We start from the raw sequence: 14,538 nt of genomic DNA, 5'->3' as shown, positions 1-14,538 counted from the left end.
AGATAGCTAAATTTAGAAATCTATAGGACAACTACATGTCTGAAGTCTTTTCATACTCCATGGAGATCTAGTCAATGTATTCTTGAAAACAACTCATCTGAAGAGACAATTCAGTTACTCCTCACAGGTACCATTTGAGATGCCTTAGGCCATCTGAGACATCTGCACAGGGGTCCTTTCTCTTCTCCAGGCTGAACCCCAACTCTCTGTCTGTCTTCACAGGAGAGGTGTTCCAGACCTGTGGTACACTTAGTGCCCCTACCCTGGACTCTCTCCAACAGCTCCGTGTCCTCCCTGTGCTGGGACCCCAGAGCTGGATGCAGCACTGCAGCTGGGGTCTCACCAGAGCAGAGCAGAGGGGCAGAATTCCCTCCCTGGCCCTGCTGTCCATGCTGCTCTGGATGCAGCTCAGGACATGGTTGGCTTTTTGGGCTGTCAGTGCACATTGCTGAGACATGTCAAGCTTGTCACCCGCCAACACCCCCAAGTCCTTCTCCCCAGAGCTGCTCTCTGTGGTCACAGCAGTCATGCAGCAGCTACTCTCTTGGAGTAAGACAAAAGAGTAAGTTACTGTGGAGGCAGCAGACCAGTTCCCTGAGATTGCTTTCTCAACCACCTGAACTGTAGTTCAACTCTCTCTGCTGTAGCATTTTCCCATCCAGATTTTATTTTTATTCAAATTTATATCTGCTTACCACAGGCATCAGCAAAGTGGGAGTCTCCATCTCATCTGATCAAGTTTTTTTTCAGTAAAGCCTTCCCTTGGCAAGGCCAAGGCTTGGAAGTGGTAAGAGGATGTGGTGATTCCCCATTGTGGCTGCTGGCCACATGCCCTTGGTGGGTCATGCCACCGCACGGCCATGCAGCTTTGTAGTTGCATTGCTCACACTGCTCAATTCTGCTGAATCCTTGGTGTGGATCCTCTGTGGTTACTGACACTGGACTTCTCAAAGGACTTGGGTGCCTCGTTGACAAGTGGAAACCTGACTCAGGGAATTAAAAATGAGCTCCATGGAGCAACATTCCTAACAGCAGTGATGGGCTGTTTACTGAAAGTGAAAAATAAATATAATGTGTTAAAGAGACAGTGGAGCATATAAGAGGAGTAACACTGGAAGATAGTAAAATATCCCAAGACGGCCCTGGCACTGCTCACAGTTGTGGACAAGGAAAGGATGAAGACAAGCTCCTGGAAAACAGACAGACACAGTAAAACAAAATAGACAGCATTCTTCACACTCAGTCTCTCAATCTGTTCAGCTTCTAATATGTTACTTTGTGAAAAATGGAGGCAAACACTTTTTTCTTCAAAAAAAAGACAAGCCCAAAACCAACCCACCCAGAAGCTGTTTTTTTAAATTTAGCTGTAAAAAGAAGGGAGCTTTCAGGCTTACTCAAAAAAGAGAAAAACCAGACAACTCACCTAACCCAGCCAAAGAAACACAGAACGCTTCACAGTAACTCATGAATGTGCTAAACATGCCAGTAAGACATGGATACAAAGTAAGTTTAGTCACAGTGATTCATTGTAGTGTTATCTGTCTTTTTCTCTGAGACCCCTGCACACATTATAGCTATTGTGCCTCAGGGGGATAAGCATCACCTTATTTTCATGTTTGCCTGCACTGTCAAGCTCTGTATAAGAACTGCTCTCCCTCAGCCTGTATTAAGGTGAGTGGAAGGATTTAGGCTCTTGCTGCTGTGGTTCAGCTGCTGATGTTTTAAGGTCTACTTTAAGATGAAGTCATTCACTCTCATTCTTTATTTTTCTATTTCAGTAGCTATAAAGGGTGTCTACAGAGTATTTGAGGCAAGAAACTCGTATTTATATAGTTGATATCTGGACTGAAATGAACCCCTGCTTTGCTACTCTGCAGCACACAGAAGGAGCATCACCTCAGTAGTGTCTGGCTGCTGTTTTTGGCAGTAGTTGAGGGTTGGTCATTGCTGGGCATCCTTAGGCTCCACCTGGGGCCTGCTCTCTTCTGCATGAGAGTCCTGGCAGCTGAGAGAAGCACCAGCACCAGGCTTGGGGAAATTTAAGCCATTGGAACGTGAGCCCTCATAGGCCTGGAAAAATGACAAGCTGTGATTACTCACAGTCTGGGCTCTGGCATGGAGCTGTTACACTGCTGGCAACACTCTGGATTAGGACACCACTGCCAGGTCTTGTGAGGCCAAGGAGAATGAGCATCACAGAACAGACTTGCTGCAACTTTGCACCTACAGTCATGCCTGCTCCTGTTGACATCTGGCTTTTATTCAAATGGTGGCTGCTAGTCTTTCCCAGGTGTGCCACTGATAGGCTGGGGAATGAAAACTGAGGCTCTTGGATACCAAGCAGGCTGCATCTATCATCTATCATCTATCACATCAGTCTCAAGGAGTGTTGTTTGTACTTCCTTGCTCCCTGGCATCTCGTCCCTTGACCTACCCAGAGGACAAACACTATCATTAAATGGTTCCCTAACACCTCCGAAAGGGTTTCTGTGACTGGTACTAAGACACCTAGTGAATAATCATGACAGTTCTTCAGCTGCTCGGAGTCCCTCCGTCATGTGGACTTAAAAGCACTTCAAAAATGTGCAGGGACTCTGACTGACTCTAACAAGATCCTGAATCCTGTTGTAAGAAATGAGCAACCCTTTTCTATTTTCCAGGTGGCATCCCTAATGATCAGAAAACAACTCGAGCTCTGTCAATATTATAAGAACATTTGTTGTTTTATTCTTTTTGGTGGGTACAAAAACCACAGTTTCTTACACAGAACAAGATTATAAATAATATCTGTAACATGAGTGACCCGTAGTCTCTTTTGATTCTACACTGCAGACTGATGAAGTACTCTAAACATTTTATCATTTTGTTTCTTGTATTAGACAGATGCAAATCTGTGGAACACAGAATGATGGAACAGAATGAAGGTAACAGCAAACAAGAGGATGACCAACAACTTTTATAAAAAAAAATTCTCTGAATTTTATTACAGTGATGGCATTTTATATCAATTATTGCAATGATTTTTCCCTAAGATGGTTAGAAAAAAGAATTGTGTTGTCCTCTACTGAATTTACATCAGTTAAAAAGCAAGCATGTTTCAATACTCCTCTTTTTCCAAAGAAAATGTAAATAATTTCTTTATTTTTTCACAGGATTTACATATTTATTATTTTTTTATCACAGTTTAGTGATTCATTTCTACAGCTGAACAGCTGAGTATTCTTCCATTGTATATATTGATGTTCTGGAGACACAGGTTAGCATGTTCATTGACTTCTATAGCTATTTGTCTCTCTTTGTCAAGACAAAGACCAAAATGGTGTCCTTTCTGAGCACGTTCTTCACAGTTTAATGCGCTAAATTGGCAAGTCTTATTAGTTTTAAGTCCACTCAAGTGAAATTTGTTGCTGTTAATACACCCTTCCCAGCCCCCTCCCCCCAACAAAACTAAATTATGAATTTTCCTGATATAAAATCTGAGTTTGGGTTTCCGAGCTGAGCTCATGCACACATTGTTGCTGATGATGTCTGGCGCATTTGGACGTACTTCCCTTTCTCAGCCAAATTATTAGTTCATCAATGACACTCCCATGTCGTTACAGTCTGTGCTGTGTTCCCATCAGTCACCAACACAGTTTGATTAAGGCACTCAATTATTTTTTTGGTTTTTATGGTAGGTCCGATGCAATTACAGCCAATCCTGAACTTTGTCTAATTGCAGTTCCAGTATGCACGGCCTTCGGGCAGTCGGGAGTCAATACGCGTCCGTTTTCTCCCACACTCCCTGTGATGGATAATCTGGCTTTGTTTCTTATGGCTTCAGAAAAGGTAAGCTAGGTTTGAAGAAGAAGCAGAAGAGAGGAAAGTGTTATAATGTTTCTGTCCTTCAGCCAACCAGGACACAGCAAACACCAAAATATTAAATTTTAGACATCTGCATTTTTTCATGTTAATGTTAAATATAAAAGTAGTAATCATCATAAATATAATACATAGCACTTAAGTCTACTGGGGAAAAAATACTAGCAATTCTGAGGGTAAATTTCATTACAATAAATTGTTACTGATTTAAATATAAAATCTGAATTTGATCATGAAATTAACTGAAGAGGTAATACCTTCATCTAAACTGCTTCAAACTAAATTTATAGACAGTGAGAAGACCTTTTGGAACCTGAAAGCATTAGCATCTGTGAATAAAGTCATGCACAGGTGTTTATAGGCTTTGATGTTCAACTAGGAATGTCTGAAAATTGTTTATAAATTGCAATAGCTGTATCAGCTATCCCTCTGGCAATTCTGTCATTTAAATCGAAAGAAATTGTTACTTATTTTCACAGAGCAAATATTTTGTATCAGCAAATCTGAGAACTGTCCTCAAATCTCTTTCATATATATATTTTCCTACCATTAGAGAAGGTGATAACTTTCAAAGAAAATGTAATTTATTGAGACAAAATACAGTTTTCCACATTTTTCTACATTATGTCTAAATTTTCCATGAGAAGGCTTAAATTTTTGTTACTTACAAATCTTTAGTTTCAGGTAAATCAGAACAAAATATCATGTTTAGGGACTAAATTACTCAAGCAAAAAATCTGGATTTGTTAAAAGATTTATAGTTATGCCATCTAACTTTAGTCATCCAAAAATCAGTAGTCTAATCTAACAGGGCTCTCTCATGTGATTATAAAAAAAGCCAAGAGGACTAGTTTAAGTAAGTAATTTCCAGATGACTAAAATTAGGGTAAGTGTCTAAGGTCAAACAATGCAGCAAGGCACCCAAACTATACTACATTGAAAGAGATTTCAGAGATAACCATGTTAAGATATTAATTAGTGGGGAAATCTGATTTCTAGTCAGAAGAAGCTATGTAAATGGTGTGCAGGGATGCAGTCTGAAATACCAATTGGGGAAAAAAGGGTGATAGGAGGGTGCATTCACATAGGAGCAAAGGGATGACAAACATCATTAAATCATTTTGTTTGCTTTATTACTAATCTCTACATTTTGAACTTTATCCCTCTGAGCCCAGTTTCTTCTTCTGAGGTAGCAGTGAAATTCTGAGCTGGTGTTTGATATGTGGAGTTAATTTTATATATGAGTATATAGGGATGAGGAAGAGTCCTTAAAACTCCCAAACATTTTCACTGCTTCTGGTGCATTTCTGTGGAAATGCACCAGTCTAATATTGCATTGTTATCAGTAGCTCCTTCAAAAAGAGCTGTCAAAAATACAGCAGCTGTTTGTGGCACAGATGGGAGCTTGGATTTAAAAGCAACTTTCCAAACCAATTACCCTAAAAACTTCAGTCTTCAAGAGCACCCAAATTCAGGAAAAGGCCTCAGCTTACAGAGGGCATTATGGCATTCCCCTTACATCGAAAACCCACAGCTTTGGTAAAGGACATCCTTTGAGAACTTTCCCTGCCCCCACTGTACTTTGTGACAGGGACTGTTACCAAACATATCTTGATGTAAAACAACACCTGGATACAAAAAGGGTGGCAGAGGTGATGAGGAAGTAGGTACCAAAAACTTCAACTACTTCCCAGCAGCAAATAAAAATCTCTGCATTTGCAAAGCACAGACACAATGCAGTGTGGTACAGATCCACATGGTGCGTGTCCTGAGTCCCACTGCAAATGGGTGCTGGTACTCTGTCTGCAGAAGTGCAGAGAACATGTTCTGGTCAATGGCAAGAAAAAGCTAAAGGTGCTTTAGTGTGGAAGAGGGATGAGAGTCCAAACCAGATTAGAAAGCAAACTTGGGTGGAAAAGGGATGGCTAACTCCAGATGTGCTAAATTTCCCAGAACATGATCATTGTGTCTCTCCAGCACATTGATCAGCTATCTGTTCATGGCCATTCAGAGTTTCCCACCGGGAAATCTGAGTGAGAGCACCCAGATTTGTATGGGATATACGAGTTGTATGTAACTGCTTTAGTAGCTCAGTCTAAATAACTTTATGGCCATTGACAACACACTCAGGACAGAAAGACAATAAAAGGCATCCAGAAGGAAAAAAAAAGAACAAAAAAAGAAGAAAAAAAAAAAGAAGAGAACAACACTTTCTCAGCAGCCTTCCACAGAAGAACAGAAAAGCTGCAAGGAAATAACTCATGTCCTCTTAGTGCAGAGACTAACAACAGCTCAGCAACACACCACAGGACAACTCAGACACTTAAAAAGCCAGGAGGAGCAGGTCAAACTTGTACTTGGGACAGTGCCATAAAGCCAAGTAACCAGGTAAGCGTCTGCTCTGTACTTTAAACTATGCTATAGGTAACAAGCCAGCCTGATACTCTGCTTAACTGTGCTGCTACAAGTTCAGATGTATGGCCTGGATGCAGACACAGTTTGAGGAGTGGCTGGGATAAGAGGGCAAAGTCTCAGAATTTACTGTGAATATTACCCAAACTGTGAAAGTCTCCTTGCCGTAAGTGTATGTGGTTAATAGTGATAAGGTATTTTCAAATTTGTCATTAGTTTTGGTTAAATTAGTTGTGGAATTAATCACGTGAATACACTGACTGCCTTGTTCCTAACAGGAAATGGAAATTACGGAAACTGGTATCCTCAGTCTGTGTAATACAAATATCCTAGCCTGTGTGGGGTTTTTTGTTGTTCAGGCTCCTCTAGTACTTGGGTCACATGGAGGTGTCTTTGGCACAAATATCTAAGATGAACTTTTAATGACTTTTTCTCTCGTGACTATGAAATTGGAAGTATACAAGTCAAAATAAGTACATTATGCACTTACTGAGCCATCCCGTAACACTTCACCTTTTCTTGTAGTTAATTGTAATAATGATGTTTTTCATTGCTCTTTGTAGTTTTCTAATTACAAACAACAGCATGGGATGGGAGAGCAACAGAAGGCAGCTGAGCTGGAAGCTGGTTCCTGAGCTTCATGGCCCTCCGAGAAGGCCATGGAGAGGTGGTGGTGGTGGCTGGCTGGATACTGGGACAACCCCTTCAAAAGCCTGTGGGTTTGGGGTGAGGAACTCAGCAGGGCTTTGCCTTAGAGCAGCTGGAGAGAAGGATGTTAAGCTCCTCACTGCTCTTGGTATCAGCTTCACTTGTACAATAAGGGCTTTATACTAATGGCAAATCTACTGCCCAGGGGAAGAGGATTGGGATTATTCCCTCCTTAAAGCAAACTTTCTTCCCTGCCTTCAGCAGTGGCAACTGATGTCTCCCTCTGAATGTCTTTATCCCACACATATAGACTAGTCCATTATCATAAAGACCAGTCCACACATACAGACTAGTCCTTCATTTTCATTTTCAGCTGCCTCACAGGCAGGGTGATTTCCCTGAGGTAACTCGTGATTGACTGAATGAAACTAAGATAAAAATCATGGTAATGAACATTAATTGTCAAGAGGGTTATTTAAGCTATTTTATATTAGTTTACTACATATACCATTAAAACTATTTGATGTTAGCTTAAAAAGTCAGTGTGTTGGTTACTCATGCAGGTTAGAACCACCAGGCATCTTTCCGTATTAGCAGGTTTTAGTTCCAATACGATCTCTTTACTCCTTGGATAAATAAACAAATCAAAGGTTTCAAAATGCATAAGACAGACATATTTCTACAGAATTATGTGCAGCCATCATTGTGGGCTCTGTAATGATGCCAGCTAAGCAGGGGTTTATGACTAGCACGTGTAGGAACAGATGGCATAGTCCCCCTGTGCAATGTGGCACACAGGCACCTCTTGCTGCCAGTGTGGCCAGGAGAGGATGACTGTGCCTTGGAAGTCTCCCACATATAGCACAAGCATTTTTATAAGAAGTTCACTTGAAATTTCTCAGGTAAATATTGCATCAAATAAGCAGAAAAAAATTTCAGAAGTCTGTAAATATTTGTTCAAAATCCTTGTAACTTTTTTTGTGAATTTTAAAAAGTCTGCACCCTAAAATGTTAACTATCAGAAGTTTTGACTGACCCAAAAAATGAATTTTCAATAAAACAAAATGCAACGTTTTTGTATCTTTTTTTGTGTTGTTTAAAATATATTTTTCCAATAGGACTTCATCTCTGTGTTGCAACAAATCCCACAGAAATCCAAACTTTAGAGTAAGGTGCTTATGATCTTTCCTTTAAATACAAAACTTAGTTAGCTCTATTTTTTATTACAAGAAAACACTAAGACTAAAAAAAATTCTGCAAGTATAATCAGTGTCTGTTGCACTGGAATCACAGAGCTAGGTGGCAACTGTGGGGATTGTCAAGTCATGCCATGTTTAGCATGCTCAGCCAATTGGAGTCAGGTCAGTATTTAAATGAAAGCTTAATTTTTTTGGTTTTTTTTTTTTAAGACCGTATTTTGAATGCATTGCACCCTGTAAACTTGATAAGAAATATGTTTTCTGGAATTCTTGCTTTTACACCAGCCTGGGGACACTCTGAGTTGTGAGCACATCACTAAAAAAACCACCCTCACTTGCATTTTGCACAATGACTTGCAGAGGATTACTTCTTTTTAAGACCCTTACTGCTGACAGTAGGGAGTGGACTTGGGAGATTAATATTAGCATCTGGAAGTCCTGGTTCCCAGTTCAGAGTAATGAACACTGGCCTATACTCTTGGAGTCCTCTTGACACATACTATGGCTCACATTTTCACTAGTGAACAAAGTGCACAGCTAACACCTTTTTTTTACATGGGGAAATTGGCAGCTCTGTTACAATCAGAATATACCCAGGGTCATGACTCCTTCTAGAACAGGGAAGAAAAGAAAACTACACAGAACAGTGTGTTGGGCAGAGTTTCCCAGCCAGCCCCCTCCCTCGCGCCCCGAGAACCCACCTATTCCTCGCAGCGCTCCAGCTATCCTGCTCAAACAGCATTCTCTGCTCACTCTGTGTTTGCTCTGTACTGTATGGTTCGGTACTGTACCGGCTGTGCCTTTAGGCTGTAAGCTCCTCGGGACAGGGACCTGTTATGTGTTTGGCACACTTCACCTATTGTACAGCGCCGTCTACTCCAGCGCTATATAAATAATAAATAAAAAATAATAAGTGTATCTCCAGTGGTTTTCTACAAGCATTTTTTTTTTCTAGGCGGCATCATAAGTATTATATTATTAATCTCGTTTCCCTAGATTTGTGTTTCCTACTTCCACTATAGGGATGGCTCAGTGATTTCAGGAAAATGTAGCTGAAGATTTTTGTTAACAGAGGAGACATGTGGCTTGCTATTTGCAAAGGCAAGGGAGCTCTAGCATGACAGAGTGGGGTGCTAGCTGCACATTCAGTTATAAAGCAGCCAGCATAGCTTGGGAGCTACGTAAAAGTTATATTTAGAAGCTCAATTTGCTGCTGCATACCATTTCCAAAGGTCAGAGAGTTGATTTGTCTAATGATTAGTTGGCAAGATACTCACTGTATGGATGAGAGCAAGTACATTAGTAACCCATCCCTGCACACCTACTCAGGGGAGCTATGCAGGACGCAGCTCGGCAGCATCAGTGCTTCAGCCTCCAAAATCACTGCATGAATGTCTAAAATACACTAGTCTTGACCTAGGTAAGGAGGTTTGTTACTGAAAGCTGAGGATGATAATCAGGGTCTATTCACTGGTTAGTGACTTTTTGTGACTACTATTCTGGGCAAAAATTGACCTGAAGCACGATATTGGGGGGGGGGGGGGGAGGAAGCCGCACAATTAGCATAAAACATGTATCAAAGGGAGGGTGAAGGAACAGAGAGGGGAGGAGGGAGAGAAGGTAAAACAACATTTAGACTTCTTGTAACAGTGCCTTTTCTTCCATTAGGTTAACTATGGTTCAGTGATGTTGCCTATCCTAAATCTTGGTTACAGACAGGGCCAAAATTGAATAATACAGGCTTGCAGCAACTTGTCACTAGTAGAGTGCAAACCTTTAGGAAAACAATTTTCCAATCAAGTACTGAAAAACTGGCCCTCTGAATATTTACTTTCTCATTTAAAATAGTTGTCATCTCTCAATTGATTTGACAACTTTGAGTTTTCAAAATGTATTTTTCATGTTAAAAATTCCTTGCAATGCAGATGTCTATTAGCAACATAGAATAATATACTGTACATCTGCAGCCAAAAGAACTGAACCACTTTGCACTGAAATTTTTCAAAATATAAAGCTCTGTTCAGAAGCAAGCACCACTAGACAGACATGTCACAACACTGCGTTACAAGATGCATCACCCACTCGCTGTAGTAGGCCCTAAGTCCTACCCCTAAATTTTAATACTTTCGGTTCCATATACGTTGTAACCTTCTCTATAAGTTGCTAAATTCTGGGTATTCTGCGAGGAAGTTGGGTTAAAAGTCTGTGCACTCTTTGCCACCTTCATTCGTTTCGCCTCTGCCCTGGACTTGTAACAGAACTCTATCAAAGCCACCAGCATTGCCAAGCCCAAGCCTCCAACCAGAATGTAGAAGACTCCAGCAACGTTGCTGAGACTCAAGGCACTCGTCTTGTCCTGGGAAAACAGAAGTGACACAGTTAACCCTGGAAAATGGATCCCAAGAAGCACAAACCACACACTAAAACATTAGAAATAGACATAAATAACAACGTTAAGCTGAATTTTAATGACAGTTGTTTACATACTTCAGCAAATTTTGACCTATCTGGATCTATAAAATATATTTTAAGCAACTAGTTTTCCTGGTTGGCATAAAAAATATTCTAAGTATATTGCCAACATATCGGGATGTCATTGCTTGCTTCCTGCAAAGCATTACTTCCATTACGTGGAGAATTAAACAATGACATGTCCAGCTCTCTTTAGGGGACATTTCAGCACTGATATGAAACTGCATTTATGTAAAGCTCTTCAGAAGCCTCGGAATCCAGAAATCCATTTATATCAGACAAGACTCTGCTTGATCTTTACAAAAACCAGTAATTGTACTTGTGATAGGCATTAAAAGATCTAGACTGGGCTTCTGATACTTAAAAAACAGGTGAAAATAACAAATAAGGCTTAAGTTCTTTCTTTGAACAAACACTTCCTTTTAAAGTGCACACTGTACCATACACATTGTGATATATTTGCCTCTTACCTATTATTGTATTTTGGTTTTATTTTACTATAGATACAGTTCTGGAATATGCCCATGGACTACTAAGCTCAGTAACAGTGTACTTCTAAATATGAATTTATGCAATTTTATACATTATTCATAATCTAGATAAAAGTGAGGATTTCCTTTAGCAAATTATTAAATATACGTAATTTTACAATCACCTTCTTGGGTGTATTGTAGTAAATAACTATTCTATATTTCTCTATACTTCACTGCTGAGTTATGAAGCACATTTATTTGACCTGAAATCCATGTGCTTTTTTAGCACAGTTCTCAAGGAACTCTCTCAGGATTGACTTCATATGCTACATTGTGTGCCTTAAAATACTTATAAAGCTTTATTCTTACGCAGACTATATAATCTTTAGCTAAAGTAAGGGGAGTACTTAACTTCTGATTGTAATCTCTATGAAATTTTAACTTACGAAGACTGAAAAACATTTGTATGTTTAATTTAAAGAGGCACTATTCATTGTGTAATCAGCAGATGAGCACAGTAAAGGTTTCCATGGGCGTACAGAGGTGACTGGGGCTTATAGCCGGGTTCCGCTTTGTCTGTGCCTTTTTAGCTGGCTAGGAGGAGTCTGAGTATCTTGGAGATGACTGTTCCTCTGGTGGCAATTGTTAACATGGTGCTTGCAAACAAGGAGGAGGCAGGACTGAGAAAGACCTGCCCTAATGTAGGTGGTGGGTTGAGGCTTTCTCAGCTGTTATTTACAGGTACTCTGTCATCCTCTTAAACGGTTTTCACTCCTTTTTTCAAAGCACTTGCCAGAAAAAGTGAAATGTGTTGAAAGCTTACTTCCCATGCTAATTTTATGAAGGTAAGTCTCGGGACATGCAGGCAGCAAGCAGTCAGTGCCTGTCATTCTTTCCTTTTAGCTGTGGCTGAAGAGGCTGGCATGGAGACAGGTACTGTGAAGAAATGTCAGACTCCCCAAATACAGGGCTGGCACTGACTGTGGTGTTTCCCAACCATCAGAAAATACTTGGTTCTGGGTCTGTCCCCATATAGAGAGCTGTCAGCTCCCTGGAGCTGTCAGGATTACTGTTCGGGTATGGACTAGGATAAACACTGGAAGCTAAAGAAACTATTAATTACTGAAGCCTTTCACTTCAAAGCTCAACTTAAGTTTTCCTTGGCCCTCAAGGAGCCAGAGACATCCCCAAAGGCAGCCAGACACCACCTTCCTGGCCAGTGATGAAAGGCAGTCCTTCCTGCTAGCATTTCTCTGTTTCAGACAATGCTGAGGTAGGCCAGCTCCAAAAGAAGACGTGAAGGGACATTTCCTAAGCAGTCAATGGGAAAAGTCCATCCCCTCCAGGAAGGAAGGAAACAACTAACTCAGCCTGCCTCTTCCAAACCCAAAAATCTGCTTTGTATTTCTTCAGGAGATGCTCTGAATATGTCGGATGATGTTTGGCGATTTTTATCACTGAAGACTTTAAAATGCAATAGTGCTTCCTTAAATTAAAGTGCGACCCCCATCAAGATGGGCCAAAGCTGATTGATTCTGTGTCTACAGCTGCTTATTTTATCTCTATGTCATTTTGTTTATTACTTCCTCTACTGCTTTGTGAACACGATAATAGGTCCCGAACTGTAGCGACTGACCTTACTTCCAGAGTCCTTGGGTCCACATTCACCTTTATCGTACCACCATTTGTTTTTCAGCTTGTCTAAGACGCCTGCCTCACTGAGTTTCAAAACGGCAAGGTTTACAGGAGTTCTTCACGTGGAAAATAACATAAATAACATTATATATGTTATTTTATGTTATTCAAGTAAAACTACATAGAATCGCATTGCAAAGTGACAGAGCAGAGGCCACAGTGGGTGCTATGTCATGTACTGTTGGCCCAGGTTTAGAGACAGACATATGACCGGGACCTGCTCCATCGCTTTAGGTAACAGGTACATACTGCTGGGGAAGATTTGTAAATAAATAGTATGCAATTACTGTGAACCCAAAACTATTGGCTTAGACATATTAACAACATACCCTTCAGAGATATATGTAAGACAACTGCATATATGACTTAGGAAACATTAATTTGTGTTCCTTGCTTTCAATCTATTTTTAGTTTGTATGCATACAAACTAATAATATGATTAGGCCATAGGTATTTCATTTACTGCCCTCAAAATTATCCTGGCAAGAAAAGAAGATGCTTCCTGCAGTGTGCTGCCCATAACCATTTAACACAGCCCTGTAATAGGAGGTCTGCATGCAAAGAATTTGCGGGGAGAGGTGCAAAGATCCCCTTATCCCCAGCTAAGAAGGACAGTGAGTCTTCAATTTTCACTTCCTGTTTCAACATTATTTTAAAATTTAAAGCTTTTCCTTAAATCTCACTTATTCATGTCAATATTTCAAGGGTCCAGGCTGATGATACATTTGTGCTTGGAATAGCTTTTTTTTTACTGGTGGCATTTGCTGTGGGTGGTGTAACAGAGTTTAATATTGAAATGAAACCTAATCCAATGCCTCCAAATCATGAAATGCTATGGGTTTACACTGAAGTTGCTTAAACTCATTGAATCATCTCAGAGTATTATGGTAATGCCCCACTTCATGCAGATCTACCACTATATGTTTTAAAAACGCATGAAATTATTAACAGACATATTTTATGTACTTTCCACTTTAAATCATTGCCTAATTCTTAATGTGGTAGGCATATGGATATCTATTTATATGCAGGTGTGCATGCAAATACAATATATATCAGAGAAGCAGGGAGATAAACAGAAATAGCATGTGGTAGCCTTCTGGTGATGTTAAATGACATGATCCTGTGTGTGCCGGCAGATTCCTATGGGAAAATTTATCTCCCATAATATGCCATAATCCATGCATTACTAGAACATTAACTTACAAATTCAAGGCTTAATAAATAAATAACCAGTGCAAACATTAATTAGTATAGTTTAACCGAACCTACTAAAATAGTTTCCATTGAAGAGAAAAGGGGCTTGTTACACTCTATAACTGGTTTAACTGGAAATCCTCAAATGCTTATGTATTAATGTATTTGTGCAGGTTTATATATATCTATTTAATACACAACAGCTTCTGAGCCTTGGATGCTATTCTTAGCTTTAGGGACCCTGCCTCTTCATACATTCTGATTACTCTTTCTATATGTACCTAAAGAGGGGGGAGGGACTCACCTCACCTCAATTTTTTCACCCCTAAATTGTGCCCCAAGCTTTGCCTGTCTGTCCAGACCTCCCTGCAGTTAATAGAAAAAGGTTGGTACCTCCAAATGGTGGGCTTTGATACCAGTTTTCACGAAGGATGATGTTGCAATGCCTGTCTCTTCGTCTGCTACTGAGGGGGCCTTGGTGCCTCGGAGAAATTTTTGACAGCCACAGTTGGGTGAGAGGATTTCCCAGGAACCCTCAAGTGATCACTCTAAGTAAAGGAAAAGCTTCATCCACTTTCCAA

General features: G+C 40.2%; 1 protein-coding gene across 9 annotated transcripts in view; it reads right to left on the bottom strand.

Annotated features, from left to right (window-relative positions):
* Nucleotides 1-2,696: 2,696 nt before the first annotated feature.
* The window catches only part of GRIA4 (glutamate ionotropic receptor AMPA type subunit 4), a 216,971-nt gene continuing 205,129 nt past the window's right edge, over nucleotides 2,697-14,538 (bottom strand). The window contains exons 14-17 of one of the 9 annotated variants that reach the window (XM_032099278.1): nucleotides 12,702-12,816; nucleotides 10,342-10,476; nucleotides 8,822-9,004; nucleotides 3,673-3,833 (exon numbers count right to left, since the gene is read on the bottom strand). In XM_032099278.1, coding sequence (XP_031955169.1) covers nucleotides 8,870-9,004; nucleotides 10,342-10,476; nucleotides 12,702-12,816 — 385 coding nt within the window. In that variant the 3' untranslated portion in view covers nucleotides 3,673-3,833; nucleotides 8,822-8,869. Of the gene's footprint in view, nucleotides 3,834-8,821; nucleotides 9,005-10,228; nucleotides 10,477-12,686; nucleotides 12,817-14,538 lie in introns of those variants that run through there. The other 8 variants (XM_032099275.1, XM_032099277.1, XM_032099280.1 and 5 more) reach the window with 8 other exon arrangements.

The sequence above is a fragment of the Corvus moneduloides genome, chromosome 2, assembly GCF_009650955.1.
Source record: "Corvus moneduloides isolate bCorMon1 chromosome 2, bCorMon1.pri, whole genome shotgun sequence".
NCBI lineage: Eukaryota > Metazoa > Chordata > Aves > Passeriformes > Corvidae > Corvus > Corvus moneduloides.
The sequence above is the reverse complement of the archived record's forward strand: the minus strand, read 5'-3'. Positions and strand labels throughout refer to the sequence as shown.